Here is a 14,604-nt window from a genome sequence, read left to right on the forward strand (position 1 = left end):
GCTTTGTGAGATGTTTTAGCCACTAGAAGTTGGGTACAATGCGGTCATAAAGTGATGGGGAAGGTCAGGAACAATACCCATGTACCCTGTGGCATTTGAACAATTCTCAGTTGGTACTGAAGAGCTCAAAGTATGCCAAGAAAATATCCTCTGCACTTTTACCCCACGACCACCAGTTTGAACTTTATATAATGCAGGGTGCAGTCATGCTTTGATGTGGTTTACTCCAAATTCTGAGCCATCGTATCAGGCAACATTTTTCCAGACTTCTGTTGTCCAATTTTGGTCAGCCTGTGCAAATTGTTGTGGTCTTTGGCTGCTGTATCCCATCTGCTTGAAGGGTAAGTGGGTTTTTTTTGCTCAGATAAGCTCTTCAGCATACGTTGGCTGAAATAAGTGGTTATTTGAGTTGCTGTCCCTTCTTTTTGACCTCTACCATCAGCAAGGCATTTTTGCTCAGAGAACTGATACCTACTGGATATTTTCTCTTTTTCAGACCATACGCTGTAAACCCTAGGGATGATTTTGTATGTAAATGCCAGTAGATTTGCAGTTTCTGAAATATTCAGATCAATTTGTCTGGTACCAACATCCATGCCACATTCAAAGTTACGTCACCTTTTTCCTCATTCTAATGCTCAGTTTAAACTTCAGCAGACACAACCAACACAACTTGCTGAACTTTACCTTCAGCAAGTTGATAATGCATGATGATTGTTGATGCTTGATGATGATTGTTGATGCTTACAGACATTGTTCTGAGTCTTCATGAAGGATGTATGCTGTGAATTGAAACTGGGATAGGAAGGGGGTGTATCCCTGCTTGTCGAAGTACTTCCTCAATGGTAACTCTGTCCTAGTAAGAAACCTTAAAAAACCTTCACAGGCCATGTTGTTGTAGTACGTTGAGGCACTGGGAAAAAAAGGTGTTTTGTTGCCCTCCGTGTTTTGCATGTGTGCAGGGCAGAAGGCAGAACTGTTGAATGAAAAGACATATTTTTGTAGCTGACTTTAGAGAAGAAGAAACCCAGATTGGTTGTATTCATTGTAGTATAGTTAAGGCTTTGCCCACCTGGCTAATGACATCATAGTCAATTTTTGCAGCTTCCCATCTTGTTGTAATACATAAAAGAAATGTAATCTAATATTAGTGAGCCAAACTATAGTCCATAAATATGGGAGAACATAGTTAAAATTCTGAATATTCAGAATATTTAAAAATAAAAGAAAAACATCAATATTAAAAAAAAAATCTTAATTTTTATATATACTGTGTTTTATATTTTTTAACATTTGCCCAATAGGAAGAATCATTCTATTCTGACTCCTCACATTACTTTAAATATATAAATAAGAATTAAATCTCTTCACCCTCCCGTGGCTTAGGTGATTAAAATGATGAGTGGTCCCATGGCGTGAGTTGAGAGAAACAGGCGGGGTCAATTAAGCACACAGCGGAACCCAGACACACATACCGAGGAAGTTATGACTCTAAATGGGATTGTGAAGTTAGTTCAGGACCTTTAAGCAATTTGAAAAAGTCATTCTGCTCGCCAAAATATTTATATAGGACAGGTACCTATCAAGGACGTTTTAACTCCCTATCAACATGCACAGGCGGTAGCTTTTTAAGTCATGCAGAGATGATATGTGGAGAAAAGGAGATGACAGGGCGACGTTCTGTAAAACATAAGAAGGTTGAAAAGGCAGAAAGATGAAGGAGAAGAGAGCAACATAGACAGATATAATGAAGGATAGAAAAAGAAGTAGTGAGGACAGAGGAAAATATTCCACAGAGAGATACAAGGGAGTTTGGAGTGCAGTGAAGAGTGCCGGCCAATCATTAGAGATTGTATGGGCAGGAGTGAGGGAATGGCAAAGAGGCTGATGAAACGATGAAGAAAAAAAGAAAATGTCTTTGGAAATGGAAAATGTCTCGAACAATGCTCTCACTACCCTTCTTTTCTCTCCTCTCTTGGCTATCTTCCTCTCTGACCATTCCCTGACTCGATACAAGAAACAAAGTAGCCTGTGGTCATTTATTTCAAATGAGAGCTGGGAGACATCACTCCATGGAGAGAATGGACTGATTTCTGGCTAGAGATCTTAGTAAATCTGTGACAGCACAAAGTTGAACATGAGTTCAGCTTTAAGTAAATGCCCAGTAATTTAGTACAGCAGTGTCCAAATGATGGCAGGTGATAGTTCAATAAAAATATGTTTTCCTAAAGCTCCAGACAAGCTTTTTCCTGTGAAAATTTGATGTGCCTGAAAATAGATTTTTATATTCATCTTAAAGTTTGCACAGATTTCTTCTCAGTTTTATGGTAGTTAAACAACAGTGCATGCATTTAAAACACATTTGTTTTAAATGCATAAACAGGCTTGAATGATCAGCCCCATCATATCTTCAAGATCTAATAGAACCATATTACACCAACAGACCACTTTGCTCTCAGACTGAAGTCTCACTTGTGATTCCTGTTGTTTGTAAAAGTAGAATAAAAAGTAGAATGGGAGGCAGAGCCATCAGTTACTTTTGAAATTTGACTTATCTTTATTTTTTGATAAAGTTTAAAGTTAGGGCTGGACCAGGTGACCCTGATGTTATGTTCCTATAGGCTCAGGATGCTGCAGGGCTTCCCATAATGCCCTGAGCATTTCTCCTCCACTCCCGTCTTCACTTCCAAAGTGTTCATATGCCCTTCTCTTCTCTATCCCCTCACCCCAAATCAGTCATGGCAGATCTGAACCTGATTCTGGAGGACGTTTCTTCCTGTTAAAAGGGAGTTTTTCCTTTCCACTGTCACCAAGTGCTTGCTTATATGGGGGTCGTCTGATTGTTTCGGTCTTCCCTCTAATATTGTAGGTTGAATTAAAGCTGAACGGAATGCACGTTGTGCAAAACAATACCAACAAGGCAAAACAGGCAAGTGCTCACTGTAAAAAAAACCAAAAAACTAAGAAAAAACATGATCACTGTAAAATTAAAATAGTAATACAAATCAAAATTTGTGACAGAGTTTGCTTTAAGATGTGCAACCTCAATGTAAATGTCCCAAAAGAAAATGCTATTGCATCACAAACCACATGCCCATGGCAATGAGAGATACAAGACTTTGTTCCTCAGTTCACTCACTGGTTCTTGCTTCTTTGTTGCTGTGTTTTTCCTTCATCACTCTTCGTTACTCCTCCAATTCCACCAATTTCACCCAAAACTTTCCTTTGTTGTTTGTTTTTCGCATTTTCTTTATTCTCTCGTTCACTTTCCCACAATGTCTTTCATATTCATACAAATTCCTTCTCTTTCGTTCCCTCTCCCTCTCTCTCTTTAGATAAGTCGCTTGCCAGGACTCTTTGATTTCACTACCCTTTTCTTGTTTTGGAGTATGAAAGGAGTTGCGATAATCACAGATGCCATGTAATGACTCAGAAGCTTTCATGTCATGGTTCACCAAGCCTCATAAGCTGGGATTTTTGTGTTTCTTAAAACCCCTACATATGTCAAATCCGTCTTTTCTGTTGCTTGTATGTGTAGGGGTCAGAGGGGCAGCGGTAATAAACAGAACTGCCTAGACCTTATTTTCCCCAACTACCACCTAGAGCTCTTTCAGGGGGATGCAGAGGCATTCCTAAACCATCTGAGAGACACAAGTCTTGAAACACCTCCAGGAGGCATCGTTGACACATTCCTGAACCACCTCAACTGTCTCCTTTTGATGCAAGGGAGCAGAGGGAGCAGACTCTCTTCTCTGAGCTGCTCCTGAAAGACTGAGCTGCTCATCTTGTCTCTAAGGGCGAGCCTAGACACCCCCTCGGAGGAAGCTCATTTCCACCACTTAAATCTGCAACCTCGTTCTTTTCGTCACCACTCGCATCGATTGATTAAACTACATGACAGCAGTGATTAAACGACATCACTACCTCTCTTTGATTGGCTTCTTTTTTCTAGCTGCCAATAGAAATCCTCTGAAAGCTGAGCGGTATTGATGAAGGGACGAAGAGTAAACAAAAGGTGCAGATAAAAACCCAGAGATGACATAATGCAAGAGGAATGGCACCTAAAGGATCCCGAATCGAAATTTATGGAAGAATCCTGCAATGCCAAAGAGTGCCGCTGTGTTGCCTCTCTCCCTAAAGAGCCAATCATCTGCTTTTTAACAGTTGAACTGGGACAACGCATATGGCAGGTGCACTGTTGTCTGTTCTACTATCAGTTGCGCTGTGGCAAACATGTTTACTCGTAATAAGCATGTGCACTTATAGTTATTCTGCGGTGGGACGAGAGAGAAGCACTGATCATGTAGAATGGACAGTAAATGAAAGCATGGCATGAAAGAATAAAGGTGTAGCCTGTGGGTGGAACAGCTTTCACCATAAATCACCAAAATTTTACCTGCATTTTACTGCTTCACCCAAAATTACTGCCAAAAGCATTACTCTATATCAAGGATGTACTTACTTTTGCAGGGAGGGCAGATTGGAGTCTTTCCTGGGCCAATTCAGGCCCCCAAGCCATATGTTTGACACCCTATATGGACTTTGAAATACCCCCATTACAATGCCATTTTCAATTCATATAACATGATAAACTTAATATGTACATGACCTTTTGTGTAAAGCAATGAGCCTGAAGGAGATGGGTCTAATTTGCTTAATTTACTTAGAATGTATTCTTGATAAGTACATTCCATTTCAGTGTCACTCACAGTGCAGCCGAGTTAACTCAGAATAGCCTTTTAGATGAACTGTCATGCTTCAGCTATCATATGGGTTTGCTGCAAAAAGAAAGTTGCCGTCTTTGCACCAACTGACGTGTCATTGAACTTTTAAGCTGCCAGACTGTCACAATTGGCCAGGAATTACATTGTTACACAGATATTCAGTATCAGCGACTGAGTGTACATTCAAGGTTGCACAGTGATGATGAGGAGTTGAACTTCTGCGCCCGATAACTATGAGACAATCGAACTGTCTCCGTCTAGATTTACATTTCTAATACAGTTTAGCTATTTATGGCCTATTGGGAACCATTTTCATGTATAGTCGAAATGAAAAGTATTCCTCAGAAATGTAATAAATCTATAGGTGGTTATAAATGGTTGTAGTCAGCACAATAAGGTTTAAGTTGAATAACAGTGGAACTATCCTTGAAGCACTAATTGAAATGTAACAAGCTCTGTGGAAGACGATCATTCTTAGATGAGCAGTTTCCTTTAGAGGAAATAATGAAGTAAATATGAGTCATGAGGTTTCCATAAAAAGGCTCCTGTGAAATCAACCCAGCACTTCAAAGTCTGCGTGGGTCATTATTACTTGTTGACAGTGAAAAATAAACTGAAAAAAACATTAAAAGGGCACCATGAATCCAAACTTTCAATTGTTTCTCTTTCTTTCGTGACCTTCCTTACTCCAGTTTGTCTGCCAAGGCTCTAAACACATCTGCTCTATCTGTCTGTTCCACATCCTGAATCTCATTACACATCTATAAATGTTTTAAACCTTAAAGGAGGACGCTGAATACAGCCAGCCATAGGTCATTGCTTTATTTTTTTGAGTGGGTCTTTTGAGTTAATAGCGCGCTCTTCCGTGGCACGCATTTCAGCCTGCATCAAGTGCGAACAACAAGGTGGAGGATGACGATTTCAGCCCTCAGTTTGTGTTTGTGTATGTGTTTCAGTCTTTGTGTAAATAACAGCAGGAGGTCACAACTTTGGACCAAAGGCTAGATGTAATGGAAGTGGCTATCAGCAGACTTGCTGCTGTTTCGGTAAGAGCAAGTTCACCGCTTAAGGGAATAAATCTTTTTCCTCTCGCAGTTACTCTGCCTTTTCCTTTTTCGTCATTCGCTCTTTCAGCCATTTCTTTTTCTCGAGTTATTCCTCTCTCTCTCTCCTAGTGAAAATATGCTTTTTCCATCTCCATCTGTTCTTCTCAGATATAGCGAATTACTGTTCCCTGTATCAGTGCAATTCAATTAAAGACAATTTGTTGGCAGGAGATTTGAAAAAGAAACAATATGGCAACGTGTAAATGAATCTACAAATTCCCCTCTTGCAAATTTCTTTCATGATCAGGTTTCTTTTGTTTAATTGACGATGTGTCTCACACGACTGTGAAGTTTGGTCCTGATTGCACATGCTCTGCTGTGTGCGAGTGTTTGCGTGCAGCTGTGGGGTAATAACTGCAATCAGAGGCTATAATGAAGCTGCAGGCAGGGTCTATTTTTTTTAGGAAGGTCACCCAGAAGAATAATAACTCCCATGTGAAGTTAATATTACGTTCTGTTCATGTGAGTTTATTTCTTAGTTTACACGTGTAGGTCATGTTTGTGCTTTTGCACGCATCCGCTTGCTTCCAGTTTATTGACCATGCAGTCCCCTTATGCTTTAGCTACTGTCACTGCAATTAATTCAAACCCTCAGGCAGGCATGTCTGTTCCTCTGTTGTATATTTTTGTAGACTAATTTAAGTTTGGGCCATTACGATTAAAGGGGCTCCATTATGATATTCCTTACTTCCTTTTACATGCAGTATAATACTGGTATATTAGTGGAAGCTCATATTAAGTTTCAAATGAGATCAAAGTATGCACAAGTTATCCTTGTAATCCCTCTTTAAATGCTCAGGTTCACTGTCTAGTCAGGTTTTCTATTCTATTCTTCTGTATGATGTCAGGGACACACAGTCACCTCAGGGACACAGCTCTGGCATGTCCATCCTCATCAAATATTTTTGTTTGCAAGAAATAGCCAATTAGAAAAAAACTGGTCTATATGGAGTTATAAGGGAGACACAATGGCTCGTTTTAGACAGAGGAGGAACTGAGGAGCTGCACCAAGGCCCAGTATAATATAAAAAAAGGACTATTTTGAATTGTGAATTATGCAAAACTACTCAACCAGGGTGCAGGGATAAAAGCATGGAGCTGCAGATAAGTATAAGGATACTATTAAAATGTTACAATATCTTGATGTCTTCAAATACATGTTTGAGGGCAAACTCATAGGGGTTTAGTGTTAATCAGGGGCCTACGAAAACATTCATAAATATAATACTAATGCGTCTCTGTGAGCTTCTTTCACCAGGTCATCGACCATTTTAAAGTCAGCTGTTAATCTAAGAAGCCAGTGCTGAGACTCAGGTATTATCACCTAAAGTATTTAATTAGATTTGTGCTGCTGTTTAATACTTAAATCCCTTCAATCAATGATTTATTTTTATATCAGAGTCAAGAGATCTGGTCAGGTTTTTTGTTTAGACAAGAAACACCATCAGTCCATTTTATGCCACTTATCTTGGTCTGGGGTAGCAATGTAATCAGAGATGCCCAGACCTCCCTCTCCCCAGCGATCTCCTCCAGCTTGTCCAGGAGGACACAGAGAAGTTCCCAAGCACACCGAGAGGCATAATCTCTCCAGTGTGTCCCGGGTCTGCCCCAGGGCCTGCTCCCTGTAGTTCATTCCTAAAACCTGTTACCTAGGAGGTATCCAGGAGGCGTCCTAGTCTGATCTCTGAACCACCTTAACTGGCTTTTTTCGAAGGAGTAGTGGAAGCTCACTTCCACTGCTTGTATCTGTGATCTCATTCTTTCTGTCACTACCCAGAGCTCGTATCAACTGAAATAGGACATGAGATGCTGCTTATTAAAGACAGTGTTACTCCAGACTTTACTGTCTTTACTTTTTGTAAGCACAAAATTATCTAGTAAGGGTACGCTAAGACAGCCGGGGTCTTTCTGACTAAGAGAACAGCCTTAGCTTACCCTTAATTTTTTGTAGTGTACATTTCCAGTTCCAGCTGTTTTTGACAAATTGACAGTTGCATGTTCTAGAGGCTTTTATTGCCAACAATGAAACTGAATTAAACTCTATACCTGCTTTTTGTTACAAATTTTCAGGACATATTTCATGGATGAATTCAGTATGTTTTTTTTAAGTACTTCTATGTTGCTATGTTGGCTTGGTTGCTTTCTTTCCCGCAGTGTGATATTAAAAGAATGACTTCTTATTATTGAGTGTAAGTCAGGCTTTCTGTTTATTATTCATATTGTGATTGTGTGTTGCAAATGTATGGCATGAAAGGTGTTTTTGTTCTCACAGTGAAATGAAATGAGCTGCTTTGGATCAAACACTTTTTTCAAAAAAAAAATAAAACTGCGGTAGTAGCATGGTGTTTACCACACTGTGCAGCTTTACTTTGTCTGTTGTTTTTCTGCTTCTTGTCAGGCTGTAGTTACTGCCCGATTCAGTTCTCTTCTTGACAGCAGTGACTGCTGTGGTCTCACTGGTCACTCTGTCCTTCTCATTTGATCATCGTGTCTGTGATGCACACACTTCTCATCTTCTTTCTTGCCACATTCTTAAACATCAGTTTTTTGTCATGTCTTTGCTTCCCTATGTCCCTTCTGTCTCCACGAGTCTTCTACTTTTCCTTGTTGCATTTTTACTACACTCTACTTTCACCAGTCCTTCCACTACACTGCTTGCCTGATAAGGCCTTTGTCTTGAGATGTTGTCAGCTGTGTCAGGGCTGTGGGTGAAGCCTGTCATTACATCTGTCCTCCTCCAAACTACACTATGAAACTCCCTAAGGATCCACTAAGAACTAGTGCTTAGTCCACTGCAGAATGTTTCAGTGTGTTAATGTCTCTGCCTGAACTCCCCTCCTGTTTCATCATAATTGCACCTTAGCTTACTTAGCAGAATCGCTGTTTTCTAATAGAACGGTGAAATTTGGTAGGTGAACTTAGCAATTTTGACTCTCTACCTAAAGCACATGTCATCATATCTGTCCTTCAGTCCACTAGCACCTGCCACCTAGGACAGTTTCTGGATACCTGTCTGTCTATATGGCAATTCGGCACACTCACAACTGAATAAATATAGAAATGCACAGATTTTATTTTTGGATGGAAACTCTAGTTTGCCATCAACTCAGTCTCTGAAATCTAAAGTTTTCTGTTCTACTCCTATAGAATGCCATACAGGCCAAACTTCATCCTGCTATCTGCAGATTTTTTGATATATATATATACTGTGATTGGCATTGCACGATGAAGAACAGTTCCTCGACTGGACTAAAAGAATCCAGCGCTGTGGAAGAGTTAAAGATTCACCAATCATTTCGACATTGCTCTAATCTTCAAAAACTCTTGTAAAATGAGAATGTGGTTAGGCCAGTGTTGACCCAAGCAATATCTGTTTCAGGTGGATGTTATCCACTTGCAAAACCGAGGATGGGAACAGAGTAAAGCAAGTTCACAGCTGTATGTGATATCAGACAAAATCTTATCAAAACTCTCAGGAAAACTTGTCTGAAAGTCAATTTTGTGTAATTTTCCTCACCATCTTCTTAACTGATGTCATAAACCCACTTCTCTAGTGTTTTCTGACAAAAACATAGAGAATCATTTTCGACTTTTAGACAAGAAGACGAGCTCTGCAGCACACGGGCAATTAAGCAACTTCATTGGTGCCATCATTCATGTTATTGTTTTATATACTAGCCTGTGTGTCGTCGTAGCTGTCACTGACAAATTTTCTGCTCATATCACCCTTGTTAGACCACCCTCTACTTCCTTACCCCCGCCACTTCCCAACTGACTTCCTTGTCTTCCTTTGATTAAATGTATTCTGACACTGGATGATTAAACAGACTATTTCTGACAACTTGAAATGTAATAAATGACTCTTTCTCTCGTTCTCATTGCAGATGTATATACAAACTACTACCCTGACCATCTCTCTGAGCCTGTCTGCCTCTGTTTCTCTGGGGATGCTCTACATGCCCAAGGTTTACATCATCCTCTTCCACCCCGAGCAGAACGTACCCAAACGAAAACGGAGCTTCAAGGTGACATGGCTTTTACTCTTATATGTTTTCATAATGCTTTCCAAATCCATATATTTCGATTTTGGCTGACGTTAAACAGAAAATATTTTTATGAAATTACAAAGGGAGAAAGAAGAACGTAGGTATACTAAGACCATTTTCCTCATTTATAATTAATAAAATTCTCATTATGAATAAATGACTATGCAGGCGATCGTGACAGCAGCCACCATGTCGGGAAAACTGACTCAGAAGGGAGGAGACCGGCCAAATGGAGAAGTTAAGACTGAACTGTGTGAGAGCATGGAGACCAACAGTGAGTAAGAGAACACCAAAATTTTATAATTACACATATAAACTTAAAAGAGACAAGCTTTATATAATTAAAAGAAAAAATACATTTTTAGTTGTACATCAGTTCTTTAGTAAGCAACACACTTGTATTGAAAAAAATGCATCACCAAGGTCAAATACATGTAGATTGGTCAAGAAATCTAGAATATGAGCAAATAGCAGAGAAGACATTAATAGAAAACAACAAAGTAATATTTAGTAATGTGATTTGAAAAACACACATCATTTTCAGGCTAATTTTCTGGTTTGAATCAGTATAGAGTTAGCCGTAATTGAAAAACATCAAGTATAGCATAATGTGTTTATGAAGCAGCCTGGCAGCCATTTATGTGAGCTCATTTGGAAGCAACCAAATAATTTACCAACCACCCAGTTTGTGGATGATCCATTTATATTTTGTTAATTGCATGCTGTGATGGAGTAACGCTATAAAAATCAAACAAATAAAATATTCCTCCACGTGTACATTAACCTTAGATACTGTTTTCTTTTACTGAAAATGTGTTTCTTGCATGCCTGCTGTACTCACCATGTTTTAGTCGAAGCACTGTTAAATTCACTTAGAGACTGTTTTGTGTCCCGGTGTTAGCAATTTGCAGATAAAATGAAATGAGGGAGGATTTATGTGCGTGTGCACGAGTAGCTTAGTGTTTATATCGAGGTGGTTTTGTTTCAGGTTCCTGCAGTGCGCACGTATCAGTTACTCTTGGTTTGCACGCGTGTGTGCGTTTGCTGGAAATCCCGTGAGCATACTAAGGAATTATTAACACTTGTTTGTGTGTAGTTTGTGAGTTCTGTGTGCACGTGTATAATAGGTTCCAGAACTGTGAAGCCAAACCTTGCCCTGCCCTTCTGTCAGCACTTTATTAGCATCAGTGAGGAAAGCAGGTCACAGTTCATTCATTTAGCAAATGGTTGAACTGCTTAGTCATCTATTTAAATGCTTCTGTTTGCAAAAAGTTTAGAAAAAAGTTTGATGTTCCAGGAAGCAGATTGAACAGAAAGATGGCATTATCAAAGGTGTCTAGATGTTTGTTTTTACCATTTTTGTTAGTGTTCTAGTTATTATGATTATTATTATTGTTATTATTATTATTATTTCAATTTTTAGCTTTATTATTATTATTTACTATTACTTTAACTATCATCCAGGCAGTCTCAGGCAGTGTGAAAACAAGTGAGAGGAAAAGAACCCAAAACTATTCCATCAGTGTGTAACGGTGGTGCTGTTAGAGGCTTGCTCTGCAGCAAAAATATTGACATTTACCGCAGCATGCTTGAGGGGACACAAGACATCACAGTTTAACAAAAAGCCCCAGCAACTACAGCGGACTGTTGATGTGACACTGTTTTCTAAACTGGTCTTTCTTCTTTGTTTTTCCCCCTGCCCTTTTCCATTCCTCGTATTTGTCACTTTACTTTTATTCCGTTGCTTGTTACATTTCTTTGCCAATTTTCCTTTCATGTTTTTTTTTTTTTTACAATTTTGTCCCCCTGACGCACGCTCCATCTTATTTATTTAACTCTTTACGCAGCTTCATCAACTAAGATGACATATGTCAGCTACAGTAATCACGCCATGTGAAGGGACCATAGAGGAAGAAGATGACGATGAAGAAGAGGGGGGGATTGAATAGGAGGGGGGACGTGTTGTGGGGGCAGGGCCAAGGGGAAGGAAGAGCTGTGACTCAGCTGATTGGCTGAAAAAGTGGAAAACGGACAGAGTGCCCAATGGAATTCAAGCATGAGACATTTTGTATTGTTCCCCATCAAATCACAGAGGTGGGACCACATAAACAGCCAGTCAGTGTGCCTGCTTTCCTGCTGTTCACAGCTCATTGGTCCTACCATGAACTTACCTGTTTTAAAAAAGAAAAAAAAAGAAACAACATGAAAAAAGTGGTACCATAGGAGACTGTGGTGGACAGAGTAACTATTAAAACATATAAAAACAAAAACAAAAATTTTAAAAGAGAAAAAGTCATAAAAAAAACTCAAAAAATGTGTAGAAATTATATCTAAAGGGCAAAAGGTGGGGCTGAAAAAGAGATTTAACAAATTACATTTTAAAAGATATTTAAAAAGAGAAATGTAAGAGAAAATCTATGAGACTCAAACATGTTTGTTGTTATTCTCTACTTGTAGGTATTTTTGTGGTCGTGACGATTTTTTCATTCTTGTCTCACCGTTGTCTGATGGATCGCCCTTGCATAATGAGATGAGTGTGTTTCCTCCTGTCTTGGCTATCCGGGTTGTAGCCTTGGGTTGTGAACCTGTAAAATGCCATGGTTGAAGCATGCCAGTTTTTATACAAAAAGGAGATTTATTTATAATAAAGGAATGTTTTGCAAATGTGTAGATTTTGTTGTCATGCTTTTGAAAAATGAGGAAATGACTTGAGTTTGAAAGAAAAAAGGTGGGTTTTTATTTTTTTTTTCTCTGCTATTGGAAAATGGGCCAGAAGATAAAGGAGAGTGAAAGTTATTGAGTGATAAATATTAGAGACAACAACCTGATGTCCAACCTTCAGAAATACATGAGAACTAAAAAAACAGTCAACTGCATCAGTACAGTAGATCCATTCTTGTTGGGGAGGAGAAATCGATACTGCTGAAGGCAAAGTGAAAGGACAAATCACACCTTTTACAGGAGGATGGTGTGCGCTACACACAGATGTTACAAGAAAAGGTGTGAAATTTACCAAGTGTTTTCCTGAAATGGTGATCTCATACTTTTTGTAGTTTCTGCTGTTTCTTCTGAAAGCCATGGAAATCTCCCTTGATGACAAAGTGTATGTGTAAAAAAATCAGTAAATGTAAACCTGGTAGTGAAGGCCTCTTTTTCCCCACAATGTAAAATCACAAGTATTGTTTCTGCAGCTGCTTTTTCATTGTTTTCTAACCACAAAATCCCACATGGCCTTAAACAAAATACTAAACTCCTACCTGTTTATTTAATGGAAAAGACTTGGGTAAGACTTGAAATGTGTAACATGACCCTACACCCACTGGAGCTTGTTTATAAGCCAAATGCTAAACTTTTCAGTCAAGGTTGGCAGTTTTAGTTTACACCCCAAGACAGTGATTCATGTATACTTCACTGCCAGGAGTATAGCATAGAATGCATTGGGAGCTTGCCTTTCAAGGATTCCTAGTGTGATTCAAAATAATCACATAAACTAAATCCGTTCTGGTGTTTTGGATGTCTCTTATCTTATCGTACGGTACAGAAGGCCACAGTGATCCATCCTACTGGCAGAGCTATAGGTTAAAATCAGAGACGTTAATGCAGACCATAAACAAAATCTCATGGCACTCTTTAAGTGTTTATTACTTTTTCTTTGAACTCTACTGGCCATTTTCTGCCAGTACATTATCCATTTTTTCTTATAGTTTCTTACAGCCGTGAAGTTTCAGTAAATGGTTAAAGTCATAATTAAGGATGAGATTAAAATATGCAAAAATTAATTTGAAAAATAGTAAAAATACTGAAAATTCTTTCATTTTAAAACAGTTAAAATATTCTGTATTTTTACAGACTCTTTATACACTTTAGTCATACACTTAGGGCAGCCCAAACTGCCAAACAAACTATTGTTGCACATCCTGTGGTCATCGCTCTAACATGAATGTATTTCTCATCATTGCAGATAATAACGTATATGGTATTTTGATAACAGGTATCAAAACATATTTTTAAAATAGTAAATTACCAAAAAAGGATAATTGGCAAATTTCAGTTTTATTGATAAAATAAATATTCTGTCTTTTTGGAAAGAATCCAGTTTTAATTTTTTTTTTCATGGCAGCTGATACATTGATCTATTCAATCAAATTTTTTCCACTGTATTGTAGAAGTTTAATAAACCATAGATGATATAAAAGAAGGCTTTAGCTGTGATGATGTTCTCCACTGGGTTCTGAAGTCGAATTTAGCATTTTGCTGTTGTCAAAAACAGATATGACAAAGACGGGTGGGCCTCTGAAATCTTGCTCATTGACTTGACCATTTCAAGTTGATTGACCCAATGAACTCAATAGGAAAGTGTTTACAAAGCTCAAGTCAAAGCGACATTTTTTTATAGTCACAGGACCAGAAGTCTTTTTCCAGTCACAGCTATCGCCATCTGGTGGCTCTCAGCCTGTATGAAGATTTAAGGCTCTTTTCTAATCCTGGGGCTACATCAATGCTTTATACTGTATGAGACTTGCAAACTACTTTTAAATATATAAAAAATGTTATTTTATTTAGAAAGCTGGAAATGAGTCCAAATTTCTTTATTTCGTTATTTTCATAAATAGTAACTATAGGTTAGCCAGTGCTAACAATGAAGCGTCACTTAGCTAGTTATAGCAACCCTGAAAGAGAGAATGGATCTGGTCCCCAGCTATGGTAGCTATGGGGCCTTACTGGGAT

The 14,604-nt window shown here is 38.7% G+C and overlaps 1 protein-coding gene across 4 annotated transcripts in view; it reads left to right on the forward strand.

The window, feature by feature from the left end:
• The window catches only part of grm8a (glutamate receptor, metabotropic 8a), a 287,983-nt gene extending 276,165 nt beyond the window's left edge, over window positions 1–11,818 (forward strand). For 3 of the 4 annotated variants that reach the window (XM_063500399.1, XM_063500397.1, XM_063500398.1), the window contains exons 12-14: window positions 9,715–9,855; window positions 10,045–10,150; window positions 11,724–11,805. In XM_063500399.1, coding sequence (XP_063356469.1) covers window positions 9,715–9,855; window positions 10,045–10,150; window positions 11,724–11,773 — 297 coding nt within the window. In that variant the 3' untranslated portion in view covers window positions 11,774–11,805. Of the gene's footprint in view, window positions 1–9,714; window positions 9,856–10,044; window positions 10,155–11,723 lie in introns of all 4 variants that reach the window. The other variant, XM_063500400.1, reaches the window with a different exon arrangement.
• Window positions 11,819–14,604: the final 2,786 nt, after the last annotated feature.

Source organism: Pelmatolapia mariae, linkage group LG17 (genome assembly GCF_036321145.2).
Source record: "Pelmatolapia mariae isolate MD_Pm_ZW linkage group LG17, Pm_UMD_F_2, whole genome shotgun sequence".
In the NCBI taxonomy this organism is placed as follows: domain Eukaryota; kingdom Metazoa; phylum Chordata; class Actinopteri; order Cichliformes; family Cichlidae; genus Pelmatolapia; species Pelmatolapia mariae.